Below are 15,228 nucleotides of genomic sequence, written 5' to 3'. Positions count from 1 at the left end.
GCACACAGAGAGGTGAAGCACAGAAACAAAAAAAGACTTTTTTATCTAAAAGTACTGAGTCTTGAAATTAATCAACAACCCTGAAGTGCAGAGGGTGACTGGGGTAGACACAGCACTGACTTTCCAAACATTGAGGAGGAAGCCCACTCCTTGGGATCAAGTATTTCAAAGGATATCAGATTAATCTCTATTATTTTTCTAGGCTGATTATCCTCATTTTTTATTTAGAACTGCTTCTCATATAACATTACCTCAGTATAAAAGCAAAGCATTTATATTGACGTTCTTTTTCTTGTCTGTGTTTGTTACTCAGATAACACGATCCATTTGCTCTTGCTCGCTTCACAACATTTTTCCTTGAAATAAATGTGAATATAGAACTTCAGTAAGTAAATCTTTTATGTGAAGAAGACCTTTTAGAGAAATACTTCCCACATCTTGTGCCTTTCAAGTCATACTTAGGCCAAGTTCCCTAGAGAGTATAACTTTTGATATATTTTAAAACTTAGTGCACAAAACTTAGTAAGCACACATTGAAAAAACCTACTTCTTTTTCTTTCTGAAAGCTTTACAAACTGTTTTTAATTTTTCACTTTTTAATAAAGTAAAGCTATTATTCTCTTTTCCCTTGACCATCTCCTTCTTTCCACCAAGCCATTAGACTCCCCAAGGTAAAGAGGCATACACTGTAATACTGCAAGTGTCCCTGGTTATTTCTGCCTGTTGAAGAGCACTACATCTTATTAGTTTACCAATATATTTCTGGTGGTAGCAGTGATGGAAGGTAGCTTTTCACCATCTCTTGCCCAGGAAAAGCTTTCTGGAGTAGTAGTCCTGGAGTTTACAAGGGCTATTCAATTTTCCACCTCTTGCTTATCTTTCTACCCCAGCTAGTGCTCTGCAGCAACCTTCTTTAAGCCCTTCTCTCTCTGTCAATTTAAATGGTAATGGCTTAATCAGTTTTACTTATGCATCTGGGATAATAATTCCCACTCAGAGGGGAAGAAGGAAATATAATATGACATTTGACCTGAATTTTCTGCCAGAACCCTGGACTGACCTCTTTCCCTCAGTATTGAACTGCTTCAGCTCTCTCATTCCACAGGGGTCAGAATATAGACATTAGAAGGCTAATTGTGATCACTACTAGTCCCCTTCCAACCCAAACTATACACATCTCAGTAAACACTCGATTTCCTTCTCTATTTCTCCTCCAGGTTTTCTGATCCCTCCTCATCTTTTTGTTCTTAGTTACAGTATGAAGGAAATACAGTATTTTTCTAAATCCATTGAGCAGTATTTCTCTAAGTAAAGGAAGATTAAATGGCATTTAAACTCCTCTTGTGGAATTTAAATGAAGAAAACAAAGGGAATATGAGGGTTCCTCACAAAGCTCCTGTCATTGTTTTCTTTTTAAAAGTACTCAAAAGCAATGAAGACTCACATGTTTTCAATATACGTGAGAGTCTGTATCGTTCTACAGTACATAGAGAGATGTAGAAGTATGATCTAAATCCAATCCATTTCTAAGATGAATGGAGAAACACAGGCCAACAGCTTGCTGGGGCATTTTAACCATTAGTACATAAATTTTTGCAGAATTCGTACAGCCACAAAAATACTTTGGTGTTTTTCTCCGTGGTATTTTATATCTCTCATCATGTGTGTCCTGTTGTTTAGTATTCATATTTTTCTGTAGATTTCCTATGTTCTTCCTACAAATATTTTTGATATCTAAGCTGAACTACTATTTTGCTAGGAGTATAAAATGGCAAAAGATAAACAATCACTGGTCTGTTAAAATTTGTGGGCACCTCATGGTTTGACATCACTGCTTCTGTTCTCGTTAGCTGTTCCTGTTATTTTGTGTTGTTTAAAAAAAACTAAGCAATAAGAAGATTTAAAAATACCTAGACAGCAAGGCTGGATTTTTCCTGCCTTATCTGTCAGAGGAGGTGACTAGCTTCCACAGATCATCCTTGCAGAGCATCATGTATTAGATGAAAGACAGTGAGATAAATAAAGTGAGGGTAGAAGGCTGTTGAGCAGATCTGCTACCGTGAATTAAGAAGTAATCAGAGCAATCTCAGTTCTCTCTGCCATGGGTTTCTTGGTGAGGAGCTGGAAATAAGTCTTAGCTGCATGTTCTGGGCATGGGTCTTGCAGTGCTTCTCCTCTCCAACAACTTATTGGCCAATTTCAGACACATTTGAAGAGGCGAAAACACCTCCAGTGGATCTGAAAGAATGAAATCTTAATGTAAAGATTAGAAATATCTTTGCTAAGTGTGATGCAGTGTACTACCAAACAGCTGATAATGGTGAGCTCCAGAGAGCAGCAAGCTCATGTGAGCTCCTTTGCAAACCAGAGATGAATATCTTCTAAAAGTTGATGAAATAGACAATGGGAGAAGCTTCCCTCTCTACTGCATCCAGGGATTACAAGTAGGAACTGCAGGTGAGTGGAAGTAGAGCTTTTGTTCTCATAATTTTAAGCTGCACTGGATTGCAGCCTACAATTCCTCTTGGAAGTTCATAAAAAATTTACAAGCTAGAATGGCAAGCTAGAAAGGTTTCTCAAAAACTCATACATCATTATTATTTTATTTATGCTTGCTCTCCTGGTTTGCTAGGCATGCTATTAACAAAAAGGAAAGAATAGGATTCTGTCATGAAAGCCATCCATGGAAATCAGGAAAACATCTTCCCTGTCAAATACTTACCATGCAGGATTATTTAAGGCTTTACTCATTATGACTGTCTTCTAAAGAGTGGTTAAAGAAATATATACACTTTGTCACATTTTTCACTTCTGTAGAGTTTCTGAAAATTAGAATGAAAAAATTATGAAATGAAAAGCATTGAAAAATGTTTTAGTTGGAAACTGAAAAGAAAGATCTCATAAATGTATTATAATTGTGCAGGTGCTGCAAGAACAGAAAATTCAGTGATAGCAGTGGGTGCAAAAACCGTGATGTTAAAATTCCTGTCAATGAATAGATCATAAATTAAAATTGAGATAAGGTCTTTAAATATCTAATAATGCCCTTTAATACATTTAGTACATTAAGCATAAATGTGTTTTCATTTTGTACTTGCCAGGAATGTTGAATATCATTATGTAGTTAAGCACCAAATGAGCAGTCCATGAGCCTTGAATATAGACAGTATCAGTCTGCTTTGTAATGCTTGGAGGTGGTGAGATGCAGCAAATGCAGAGATGGAAAAGCAAGGAAAAGATTTATAGTTGCAGCTAGTATCAGAATTCCTTTACTTTCTTTGCTGCAGCTTTGAAGGTTACTCTTGGATGATTTACTTTCTATGTAATGTTTTCATTAGACAAACCTGATCAATGCAAACCACTAGGCTTTTTTTTTTTTTTTTTTTTTTTTTTTCCTTGAACTACATAGCAAATGGTTTCTCTAAACCAGCTAAATTGACCCCTTAGGTCCAATGACCAAATTTAATAACTGTTCGTTTTTGCTGGAGTACAGTGTTTAATGATCTCATTCATTAATACATCAGTGGTTGCTTTGGCTGATTAAAATTCTTCCATCATTTTGACAGTGTGATTTAAAAGTAAAGTACAAATATTCCCTGTAAAAATGAAACATTGTATTCTAGGTAAATGTCATAGATTATTTCTCTACTTATTTCAGTAGCCCACTGCAGGAGCTTATGTTAGGAGCCCTTCAGGATTGTTCTTGAATGTCATGTACTCATCTGTACTTGGGAGCCAAACACACTTGCAGAGCGTGGAAGTCTGGGAAGGAGAGTTTGAGTTTGTCATCTGATCTCTGTCATAAAGAATTTTTTGATTTACATGAAAAATAAAATAAAATTAGGGAACATTAGCACACACAAATTAATTAAGTTACTAGCTAGTAATGTCCATTCTTTAAAGCAGAAGTGACATTAGTATGTGTTGTCTTCTTAACATACCAACTCATATTTTCTCATCTTGTCAGGATTGTTTCAAACAAGTAGATAATTTAAACATTTTCCTTCCTTTAATATGACAGTGTGGCATTTATGTTATTTTCAATATCCTATTGTAATTTTTTCTCATCCTTTGTTTTCCCTGTTTGGGAGCTTGAGTCTGCTAATCGTAATGCTGATGGAAAACACCTTTTTTATGTCCTTTGAGTTCAGCCATTGAATAGTTTACGTTTGGCAACTTTTTGCTCTTACACTAAACAGTTCAACAGCTCGGTTTTCATCACAGATCCATGGGCTGTATTAAATGGGAGATCCTAACAGAAACTCACTGTTAAAGCAATTTCAAATGCCCTCTTTATGGGCTCAAGAGACAGGAGTGGTGAAACAAAGGTGATAGTAAAAGTAGAACTCTTCAGTCATATTCATGAGCTATTTCAGATTTTTTCATTTATAAATGGGTAGAGGAGGCTCACACTTTTATGATAAGAGGGAGAAGAAGAAATCTAATTGCTTTATTTCTCCATTAAGTCTAGTTAAGCACATCAGAGAAATGAACTTGGATAAGTTCTTAATAAAGTTCCTCTTCTTTAAGGGCTGATGACTTTCTTAAAGATAATGAAATAGTGAATGTTGCTTTATAATCTAATGCTAAGTATCAAATTTTTTACCAAGCAGTAAACTACATCATCTTCCAAAATATGATAGCACATAGCACTGAAGAAATTATTCATCTGAAATAAAATTTAGAAAGAAACTATCAAAGGGGAAGAAAATACAAAGATTTCCTTTTACTTCTTAATCATTTCTATGTGCAGAAAAATCCTGTGGTTTTACCTAGTTGGAAATAATTGAAAGGTCATTGAATGAGTAATTTTGTTTTGCTGTAGCATCATTTATGATTTCAATTGGCAATATTAAAACTAAGGGTCAAGGATACATGTCCTCAAAATCACAGCAGCAGTTCACACTCCTGTAAGTAGTCCTAAAGGAAATTTCACTGAATGTGAAAATTGATGCTGTTACCAGAAGAAGGCAGAGTTTTTGCCTAGGTTCAAACATACTCTGCTTATGGAGCACTAAAGGAAAGCAGTATGACTGCTGATCATATGCCTGGTTCTGAAGCTTATATGGCAAAATTCAATTTTCATAGTTACCTTTCTGATATCACATTCTGTATTAAAAATAATGATTACAGTTAATGATACCAAGAATGTGAGAGCAAAATCTTATGTTACATATATATATAGAAATACAGTGAAATCAATATCTTAAAAGCCCAGGTCAGAGCTTATCATCATTTAAGGTGAACGCAACACGTATATCTACAGTCCATGGGTGTGTTGAAGATGTGGAAACACGCATTTCAATAGAAATGATTGAATAACATTTATCCTTGACATCTATCCACTTTTCTCAATACATGCCAAAAAGGATTAGATAAATGCATTATGGAAACTGATAATTTTAATGCAAATAATATTTTAAGGTCTGATTTTCTTTATTAAATAATATGCATAATATACAATCTTGCTTAACGTTTTCAGAACATTCTGCTTGTGCCCACCCATTTAATATACTAATCAAATTATTTCCTGAAAAAAATAACAGTACATGTCACCAATGTCATCCAGAGCAGATGAGGAATATAAATAAGTAGTTTTTAAATGAGAGGGAAGTAAATAATTTACAAAAAATGTGTATTATAAGAGAGAACTAAAAAAATAAACATTATACATATCACACTTTTCACTGATAGAAGTGTCCAGTAATCATCAGTTGTCTCATTGCACCAGTTTTAATCATTCACCTGTAAAAGTGACGCAACTGAGGTGAATTTCAGGGGACAGAGGAGATGGGTAAAAGGTCTTTCAATTTCAGTGAAAGCACATATTTTAATTCAATTCAAATAATCTTGTGAAGTCAAACGCTTTTAGTTACATTAACAATACATGGCTGGTAGTCCTTCTTCCTTTGAATAATCTCAAGAGAAGAACCTGAATATATTGCCTTTAATTTTAATTTCTGAATATCCTTAGGCCCTTGAATTGACCCATTATACACTACAATTCCACCTCAATTACTTTCTGTCTATTGGACTACTACCCACTTATATTCACTCCTGGGTGATGTAATGATAGGTAGCTAGGTTTGCAAAATCAAGAAGGTGGTAGATAAGAGGAGTATGGAACTGTTCTTCATCAGGTCTTCCATTATTGGATGCAGGAGACGCAGTAAAACTAAGTGGAGGTCTGGTTAAACCACAAAGGAAGTAATACTCCTTTTCGCAGCGTTTAATGAATTTCTAAAACTTGCTAGCTAAGAAAGTTGTGAAAGTAATATTTATCGGCAAGTTTAATAGGTGATTGGGCAAACCAACACGAAACAGATCTTTAAATGCATCACAGACAGACAAGGGCAGTTTTGGATGCTGAGGAATTGCAAAGGGAATGAGCCATGGAATCTTCCTTGCATCTCCTCCCCAAAGAACATGTCCTTTGCCAGGGTCAGCATGCTGGCCTATATACATGTGTTATGTATGTGCAGGTTTATCACAAAGATGGACTTCTGTGAATGTAAGCAGTTTCTCCAGACACCTTAAACGCCACTATCTTTACCTACGCAATATCTTTTAATCAAAGTGGTGTGGGATTTGGGTTGGTGTTTTGAGTTTTTGTTATTGTTGTTTTTGTTGTTGCTGGGTTTTTTTAGGGCGGAAGGGGGTGAGTGGTTTTTTTTTGTTCATTTGTTTGTTTTGCTTATGGTATTTCTAGATAAGCAGCTTGTAATCGATTTTTTATAAGCTAGGAATAGTAATTTATTTACAGTTCTTCAGGTGAAACAAGCTGATGCCTTCATACTTAATATTAAATCAAATATGTTTGTACAACTAATTATACATTTTGCCTGCTTTGGAAAATAAGTACTTGGAACTCCTTTGTGTTTGATAATGAATATAGAACAGTGAGAACCGAGATACCAAAGTTAATGTTTTCTCAGAGTAGATAATTAAAATAGGATGGGTGATAGGCCAGGGATGCTGCTGCTGAGGCTTTGTGTTTGATGCTTACCTGTCATGAATTAACACAACGTATGATTTCTGTTTGTGAGGGTGGCAGCTGTTTGGAAAGCTGAAATGTTTGACAGCAATAAATATAATAATGGTTTCCATTACGGAAAGAGGAGAAATAAGATCTCTACTAGTACAAAGGTGGTTCTAGCCAACTGTTGTTTTTGGTTCCTTCTATTACCTGCTAACATGTTCCAAGGAGGTGAACCTTTCCATGGCTGTGTTTGGAAAGAATTCAAAATCCTCATTTTAATATGAAATGATCTGATAGTTATTAACATCTTTTACATCTTTAACGTTATTTGCACTATATAATATTTTAATTCTGTTTCTAAAACCTGCCAGTTCACAGTTGTTAAAAAAAAAAAAAAACAACACATAAAACTTCAGTTGTTCTTTGACATCTGTCAGACCTCTCCATTTGTTAGAAAGTATTTCTTTTCTGCCTATGACATTTTGATTTGTCTGTTACTTCACTTTGTAACCTCTCCTACAACAAGATTTTTATTAACTTATTTTTATACCCTATCAAAACAAGCACTTTTGTTACCTTTGGCAAGAAATGCATAATTTTTTTTGAAAGTAAGCAAATAATATCATAAAGCCAACTTTACTATGTCATTGGATCATCAAAAAGCTGCTTTTAAGTTTTGAGCAAATTCTCACTGCTTCTTTTGCTTCCTCCTGCAGTGCCCCCTAGGTTTGTGGTTCAGCCAAGTGACCAGGATGGGATATATGGAAAAGCTGTAATTCTCAACTGCTCTGCAGAGGGTTATCCTGTTCCTACCATTGTCTGGAAGTACTCAAAAGGTATGTTTTGCTTTATGATCAATGAGAGCGAATTAATTCTATTTTAGTTTACTTACTGCTTAGCTGCTGGTTTAAATGTGTAGGTGGAAGAAAGTGGAGTACAATAAGGGAAGTATTTGTTTTCACAGTTCCATCATATTCCAAAGCACACTGTGCTGGCCACTGTCACAGATGCAAGGCTGGCCTCTATAGACTTTTAGGCTGCCATAGAGAATTCCTGAGTCTGTGAATGAGCGTCTGTGTTAGCTATGGTCTCAGTGGGAGAGCAGTGTAGTGGACGGCTGAGAGGAAAGAGATATGGCTTTAATTGAAACAACCTCAGAACAAGGTTCACAGACAGCATTTGGCTGACATTTTTTCCCCTTCAAAATTTGTGATAACATGGCCAATCATATCTTCTTAGCAAAGAAGAAAGGTCAGGTAACATTAGCATAAGCAGTAATTTGGTATGCACTTTACATAATGCTTTAACATTTTCTTCTCATGTAACAGAACATTAAAACTGCCCCCACTCGACCCTAAGTAACCATAGGAAATTGACTACTTTTTAATTAAAATTTTCTGCCTGTTAGGTTTCATTCTCTTGCCTGTTGTCTTCTGGTTGACTTTAATGAGAAAACAAACTCACCAAATTCTGTATCCCATGTATGTGAGTTAAATCTTTAATGAACTTTAAACGTGCATCAAATGAAACACAGACAATCACAAAACTATGTGCTATAAAGAGATCCTTATGCTCCATGCGATGTTTGGTTTCCTTCGGATTTAAATCTAAATTAAATTTAAAGAGCAAGCACAGGGGGAGATGAATGTTCATGTTAAAATCTAGTTTTGCTTATATTCATAAATTCTGTTTTGTGGCAGGAAGGGCATAGTTCAAAATCCCATTAATCATCATGTTTTAATTATGAATATAGGTCAGAAAGAAGTAATTTGGTTTTGTGTTGTTTGTGTGTTGAAATAGGAGGCCAAGTCTAGCTAGCTGAGTTATAATTAGCTATGAAGAGATAAGCTGCCCATTTTAATAATGGAGAAAGGGACAGTGATTTGATTTTACTGATATTCTATCATCAAGAGACTGTTTTTAATGTTTTTGATTAACAGCTCTGAAGTAGTCAAGTCAGAGAAAGTTTTAGTTAATACTTGATGTAGGCATAGCTATCAAATTGCAGTTTCAGTTTTTGGTCAAAGTAACTCTAGGTGAAAAGGTCAGTATTTTTACTGAAGTATTTATTTTCCTAATACATTATTTCAATTTCAGTACTTGGTATGTACAGTTCTGTAGGCTGTCTGGCACATCTTGCCTTAAAATGACCCTTAATATAATTAGCTTATCAGCTACGTTTGTACAAAATTCTGAAATAATCAAATAGTAGCTTATTTGTATGCTCCACAATGAAGTAGAACATTCAGATCGTAGCTTATTTGTATGTTCCACAACAGAGAACAAAGGACATGTGTATGCCTGTAGGAAAGTTTGTGTCATTGGCCTTCTGTGTTGGTGAAACATGGAGAAAGAGAGCTCATTCTTTTTGTACACTGGAGAAGACAGGTAACCGATCTGAAGTTTCTGGAGTGTAACAGAGATCAGTGCAGACACTCCATAATTATCAAGAATATATTAAGACTTAAAGAAAAATGAGCACAAACTGAAAAACAAGAGGCCCTGTCTGAACATTAGAAAACACTGTTTTTACTGTGAGGGTGACAGAGGTCTGGCACAGGCTGCCCAGTGGGCCTTTGGAGTCTCCTCCTTGAGACCTTCAAAAGCCATCTGGATGTGGTCCTGGGTCTCCTACTCTGTCTGTCCCTGCTTGAGCTGGGGTTGGACCACATGGCCTCCAGAGGCCCTTCCAACCTCAGCCATTCTGCAGTTCTTTGATTCATGAGCATATAGTCCTCTTGCAGATGCATGCAGTTTTATGTGATAAACTTCTGTCATTACTCAGGATAGATTTTGGCTGTAACAGCAGAAATGTGGCTTCAAGCGGCACCAGGGGAGGTTCAGGTTGGTTGTTAGGAAATACTACATCTCTGAAAGAGTGGTCAGGCACTGGAATGAGCTGCCCAGGGAGGTGGTGGAGTCACCGACCCTGGAGGTGTTCAAGGAACATTTGGATGTTGTGTTGAGGGACATGGTTTAGTGAGAACTATTGGTGATGGGGGTATGGTTGGACTGGGTGATCCTGTGGGTCTTTTCCAACCTTGGTGATTCTATGATTCTATGTTGCATGAGAAGGGTTATAAGTCTGTGCAAATAGTTATGCAAAATGTTGCCCAGATGTAGATATCATTAGGATATCTTTCCTTTCTCTGAGCACCGAATTTTTCCCAGAACTTTTCATGTGAAGAGATATTAGAAGTATTTGCATCTATCTGCTTGGGCATTGCAGACAGGTAGAATTAGTGAAGCACAGATGTGCTTTCCAGCTAAATGACAGGAAAAAATGGCTAACTAAAAAAAAAAATGATTAAAAAGGGAAGGAAGAGGATAAGTATATGACTAAAACAGTTGAAAAATCAGCAGTGACAACTGTTTTTTTTTTTCCTGAAAATATTGTCCCTTTAACACATCTAAGTTCATAGTATCTGCCTCAGAAAGCTTCAGTGTAACTGTACGAAGTCCCCAAAGCAAAATTTTTTAGGACTAGAAGATTTAGTATACATCTGGTCTTCTTTAATATTCTAAATGTTGTATTTGTAGGTTGTTATAGCTTGCTATTTTATATCAAATCATTCTCCATAGTATTTATTTATTGTATTCCCTCCTGGGCTGACTCAGCCAACTGCATTGCTGACAGATATCAGCTTCATGTGCAGAAAGTTGTATAGCAGAATTACATTGAAGAAGACTATCTTGTGATTTCCCTGGAAAATCCCCTCTGCTGCTAATGTAGGCTGCAAAGCTCTTATTACAAGAACTGTATTTTAATACATACTGAACGAGTTCCTGATGCTGGATATACTTGAACTTAAGATGGACATCTGAACAGTGTGCCAATGCTGACGTATGGCACGTTCTCTGTTCCCTAAATCACCACTGTCTTGTTTCCATGGTAAAGTAGCTCCAACACAGCCAGCTAGGACTAGGATTTCAGTCTTTGCTTTTTATACTGTGATTAACACTCCAGCAGTAACTACCAAGTTATCAGATGCTAGGTCCAGTATCTCTGCTAACATGTAATTCTCAGCTTGTTTTTCACGGTGGAAAGGAGTAGAGCATTCATCTGCAATATTGAAAGATGAAATAGATGTTCTTATTTCTCTGTCTTACCTTTGTTTAAGGAGAAACATGCAGAGGTGGGAGAAAATGTTCTCTAGGAAAGGAAAAGACATGATAGTTCATCAACTTGTAAAGTAGTCATCTGAAAACACAAAACGTGTGGGCCACATCCATGTGTCTTTCTCTAACCAGCTGCCACTTCTCATCATTAATTATTTATTATTTATCGTAATTATTTATCTTAAAGATAAGAATTTCAGTGCCTATCTGCACATATACTCCTTTCATAGGTTCTGAAAGGTTTTTTCAATCTTTAAGTTGTATTAAGGTTTTTTTTTTTTTGTTTTTTTTTTTTTTCCCCATGAAACCTAAGTTAATATAAAAATCTCTGGCTTCCTGTGCTTTTATGAATTTTCCATTATTGTGGTGATACCAAACATGGCACTTCATGCCTGATTACTGTTGTGAGCCTTTCCTTCCTCCCTTCCTCCCTTCCTCCCTTCCTCCCTTCCTTCCCTTCCTTCCCTTCCTTCCCTCCTTCCCTCCTTCCCTCCTTCCTTCTTCTATCTTTTTCTTAATAAATCTGAATGAATATTAGCTCCAGACTCAAGGCTCCATTGGCTCAAGGTCCCTTGAGTATTCCAAGTTTACTGCAACATATATGCCTTTTAGTCATAAGAAATTAATCCCTGCATAAGGGATGCATATTTGTATGACTGTTCAGCTGTAACTGTCAATAATTTATTAGCCTCTAAATGTACAACAAATGTGCCTTTTTACCCATGAGCTGTCTGAAAATCTCTTTCATTTTCTCTCTTCCCTTCCTGGTTCTGTTGCTCTTGCTTTCTGCTCTTTTTATTTCTTTTAACATGAGCAAATTAATTGTTACCATTATATTCCAAAAGCCTTTCTTCATTCCATTTAAGGAATTCAGTTTTGGCAAAGTAACAATCAGTTTCTTCCAGTGATGCCAGAACTGTTTGTATTGTAATTGAATTGAGTCTCTAAGAACAGGAAGCAGAAGTTTCTGACTTATTTCATAAAGAAAAAAAGAAACGAGACCCTTTCTCCTAGCTGATCTGTTTTTGCATTTGTCCTGCTGTAGGTGCCGGGGTTCCTCAGTTCCAGCCAATTGCACTGAATGGTCGTATCCAGCTTCTCACAAATGGCTCCTTGCTGATTAAACACGTGCTAGAAGAAGACAGTGGATACTACCTCTGCAAGGTCAGCAATGATGTGGGAGCAGACGTCAGCAAGTCCATGTACCTCACTGTTAAAAGTAAGAACTAAAACACTTCTCTGTGATCCAGATATTACCATTAAGTGAAAAGGGCTTGTGTATTGCATCCTTGGTTTAGATGAGGGAAGTTGTTTCTGTTGTTTCTAATTTCTTGTTGGTATTCAGCTGCATGTGCTAGCATGTGGAAGGTCAGTATGGTTAAGAAGAAACATTACATACCAAAGGGACAAAGGGAGATTTAAAGGCACGAAGGGTTAACACGTGGTTGTTTAACCTTTTGGCTTGCCTGGGCCACATTGAGCAAACAGGAATTGCAATAGACGGGCTATAAAATGTGTAATAAACCTAACGTATATAAGCAACAAAACTTATTTTTTTATGTATCTTTTATTAAAACATAAAAAACAGAGCAACAAAAACATAAGACTGGTGGGACGTTTGACCTTGTTTTAGTGAAACTAATGCATCAAGCTGGTTCTATAGCAGAGGTTGCCATTTCTAGTGTGTTCTCAACGTGTTCGTCAGAGATTTTTTTTATATAATAAATATTACTCTTCCCGTGCTTCATTCTTGACAATAATTGTTCACAAATATATGTACTGCCAAAAAGTGATGACATGAATAAGATGTGACTGTGAAGCAAGGGATATTTTTCTCTGGTAAGATAGGGCTTCTGAAAATCTGGTAAAGAGGCATGACCAAGGTTTTTTTTGTTGGTTTTTTTTTTTTTTTTTTTTTTTGAGTTGAATGTGTCTCTGTATTGCAGCTCTGTAAATTCCATGTGAAAATATGCAAGTAATGTATTTATGTTGCCTGAAAATGAAGACACAAATATACAAAAAAAAAAAAAAAGATTTTAAAAAAAATCTGGAAACCTGTTCTCAAAATTTTTAGTATCAAAATGGCTGCATATTTTTCACTGTTCGCAGGACTGATTTTAGCCTATCTGTCAAAATGCATGATGTCATTTGCCATAACTTGAGCTTACCATAATTTAAGTCTCATTTCAAATGCTATTATGTCTGAAATATAGCGCAGATGAAGTAATTTTCATCTTGAAGACACATGTTTAACTCATTCAAATGAGCAGTCAAATCTACCAAAAATGCTAAATCTGTGAGCCATTTTTAATCTTTGTGTTCTGGCACAGATTTTCCTTTTGATTCCATAAAGGACTTGATTTCACTTTGCAAAGCCTTTTTAGCATTTTACCCCAACTTTGCCACCTTCCTTCAGAAAAGTAAATGACACCATAATCAGAACTCATACTTTTTTACCAACCATCACTGGGGCACCATCTGTAGCTATACCAGATAAGTTGACAAAAGTTAAAGAAAATCACTTTAATGTATTTTTTTTAGTGCTTCACACAAATCAAGAGATTTAGTTGTGTCTTTCAGTGGCACCAAAGAAACCATTTCTTCAGTGATATTGTATTCATTATTAGTACCTCTAATGAAAATGGCGAGTTGAGCCATAGCATCAGTATTTTCATCTATTGCCAAAGAATAAAATTCGAGATTAGCAACTTTACTCTCTGAGATTTTTTTATAGGTTTTCCTTTTTCTTCAGATCACCTGCCTATAGACTAGTGAGACAAACTGATTGTAGAAAATTTTGTTTGTTTATTAGGGCACATTATATCTGTGGTGCTTTCAGTACACTGCTCAGCAAACTCACCATCAGGAAATGGTTTTGATTTTTTTGCAGTCAGTTTAGCTGTCATGTAACTAGCTTTTATAACAGAGTCCATTTTAGTTTTAACTTTTCTTCTAAATATTTTGTTGAGGTGACAGACTTTTTTCAGTTCAGCTATTTTGTCTTTATGAAGCATTCCTTGATATGCATCAAATTTGGCAGCATGTTTCTGAATACAATGTCTTTTCAAATTGTAATCTTTGATTTCCTTGCAAATTAAGCACAGTGCCATATTATTTATCAGTACTGCACTGTGCCCTCTCCATGTCCCAGGGCCAGGCTGGGCCACTTAGCAGGGCAGAGCTGCTGCCATGATGATGCAGCAGCAGGGGGTGGACCACGCTGCCAGCTGAGCTGAGTGCATGTGGTCTGCAGGCCATGGGTTGGACATGGATGGGTTAACATCTCATTTCAAAAATGTATATCCTGTTTATTAGATACGGTTGAATAATGAAGGAGAAGTAAAAAATATATATATTTGATCAAGGACCAAAAAAAAAAAAGAAAGAAAGAAAGAAAAAAAAAGAGCAGAGTAGAAATGCCAATGCCAGCAGCAACTGTTACGAACCTTGTAAATAGAAAAAAATAGGGATTTAAAAAAATCACTTAATTCTCAAGATACAACACATAAATACAATTGGTACAGCTGCAGTAGATACCACAGTATGCTAAAAGATATTATATATACTGTAACAGTACTCACTTTGACTCAACCATTGACAGATAACTTTCAAAAAAAATACAAAAATTCTAGTGAATCTGGAGTTTATACATAATCTCAGCTTACCTGCAATTTCTAGGCATAAAAGACAAAAGAATCTAGTTTTTAGGTTCATGTTAGCTGTAACTCCAAGCGTGAACTTAGCTGAGAATATAGAGGAAAGATTATGAGAAGAGGTCTTAGAATATAATTTCTTACTAAAGAGAAAAAGAACCCACTGGCACTCCAGTACACCAGGTTCTTAGATAACCTTTTTGAAAAGTGTTGAAGAAGATTCCCAAGCCTTGCACATTCATGCTTACAGGATACTTGAAGATTGACTGATTTCCTTGCAGTTTTGAGATGACAACTAGCTTGACAAAAGTCTTGCCCTTAAAAGTAATAATAAAGATATATATATACTTCTGAAGGTAAGGAAAAGCCAACTTTTTCTCCATTGGATAGAGACGACAAATGTTTAGAGGTGTTCATTTGTTATAATGTCAGAGAAGGATAGCTAAAAAAAGGTAGAGTATCAACCCTACTAGATTT

General features: G+C 35.9%; 1 protein-coding gene across 2 annotated transcripts in view; it reads left to right on the top strand.

The window, feature by feature from the left end:
- The window catches only part of DSCAM (DS cell adhesion molecule), a 463,922-nt gene that overhangs the window by 311,397 nt on the left and 137,297 nt on the right, over positions 1 to 15,228 (top strand). For both annotated transcript variants that reach the window (XM_046940373.1, NM_001396519.1), the window contains 2 exons: positions 7,696 to 7,815; positions 12,144 to 12,317. In XM_046940373.1, coding sequence (XP_046796329.1) covers positions 7,696 to 7,815; positions 12,144 to 12,317 — 294 coding nt within the window. The remainder of the gene's footprint in view (positions 1 to 7,695; positions 7,816 to 12,143; positions 12,318 to 15,228) is intronic.

This window comes from Gallus gallus, chromosome 1, assembly GCF_016699485.2.
Source record: "Gallus gallus isolate bGalGal1 chromosome 1, bGalGal1.mat.broiler.GRCg7b, whole genome shotgun sequence".
NCBI lineage: Eukaryota > Metazoa > Chordata > Aves > Galliformes > Phasianidae > Gallus > Gallus gallus.
The sequence above is the reverse complement of the archived record's forward strand: the minus strand, read 5'-3'. Positions and strand labels throughout refer to the sequence as shown.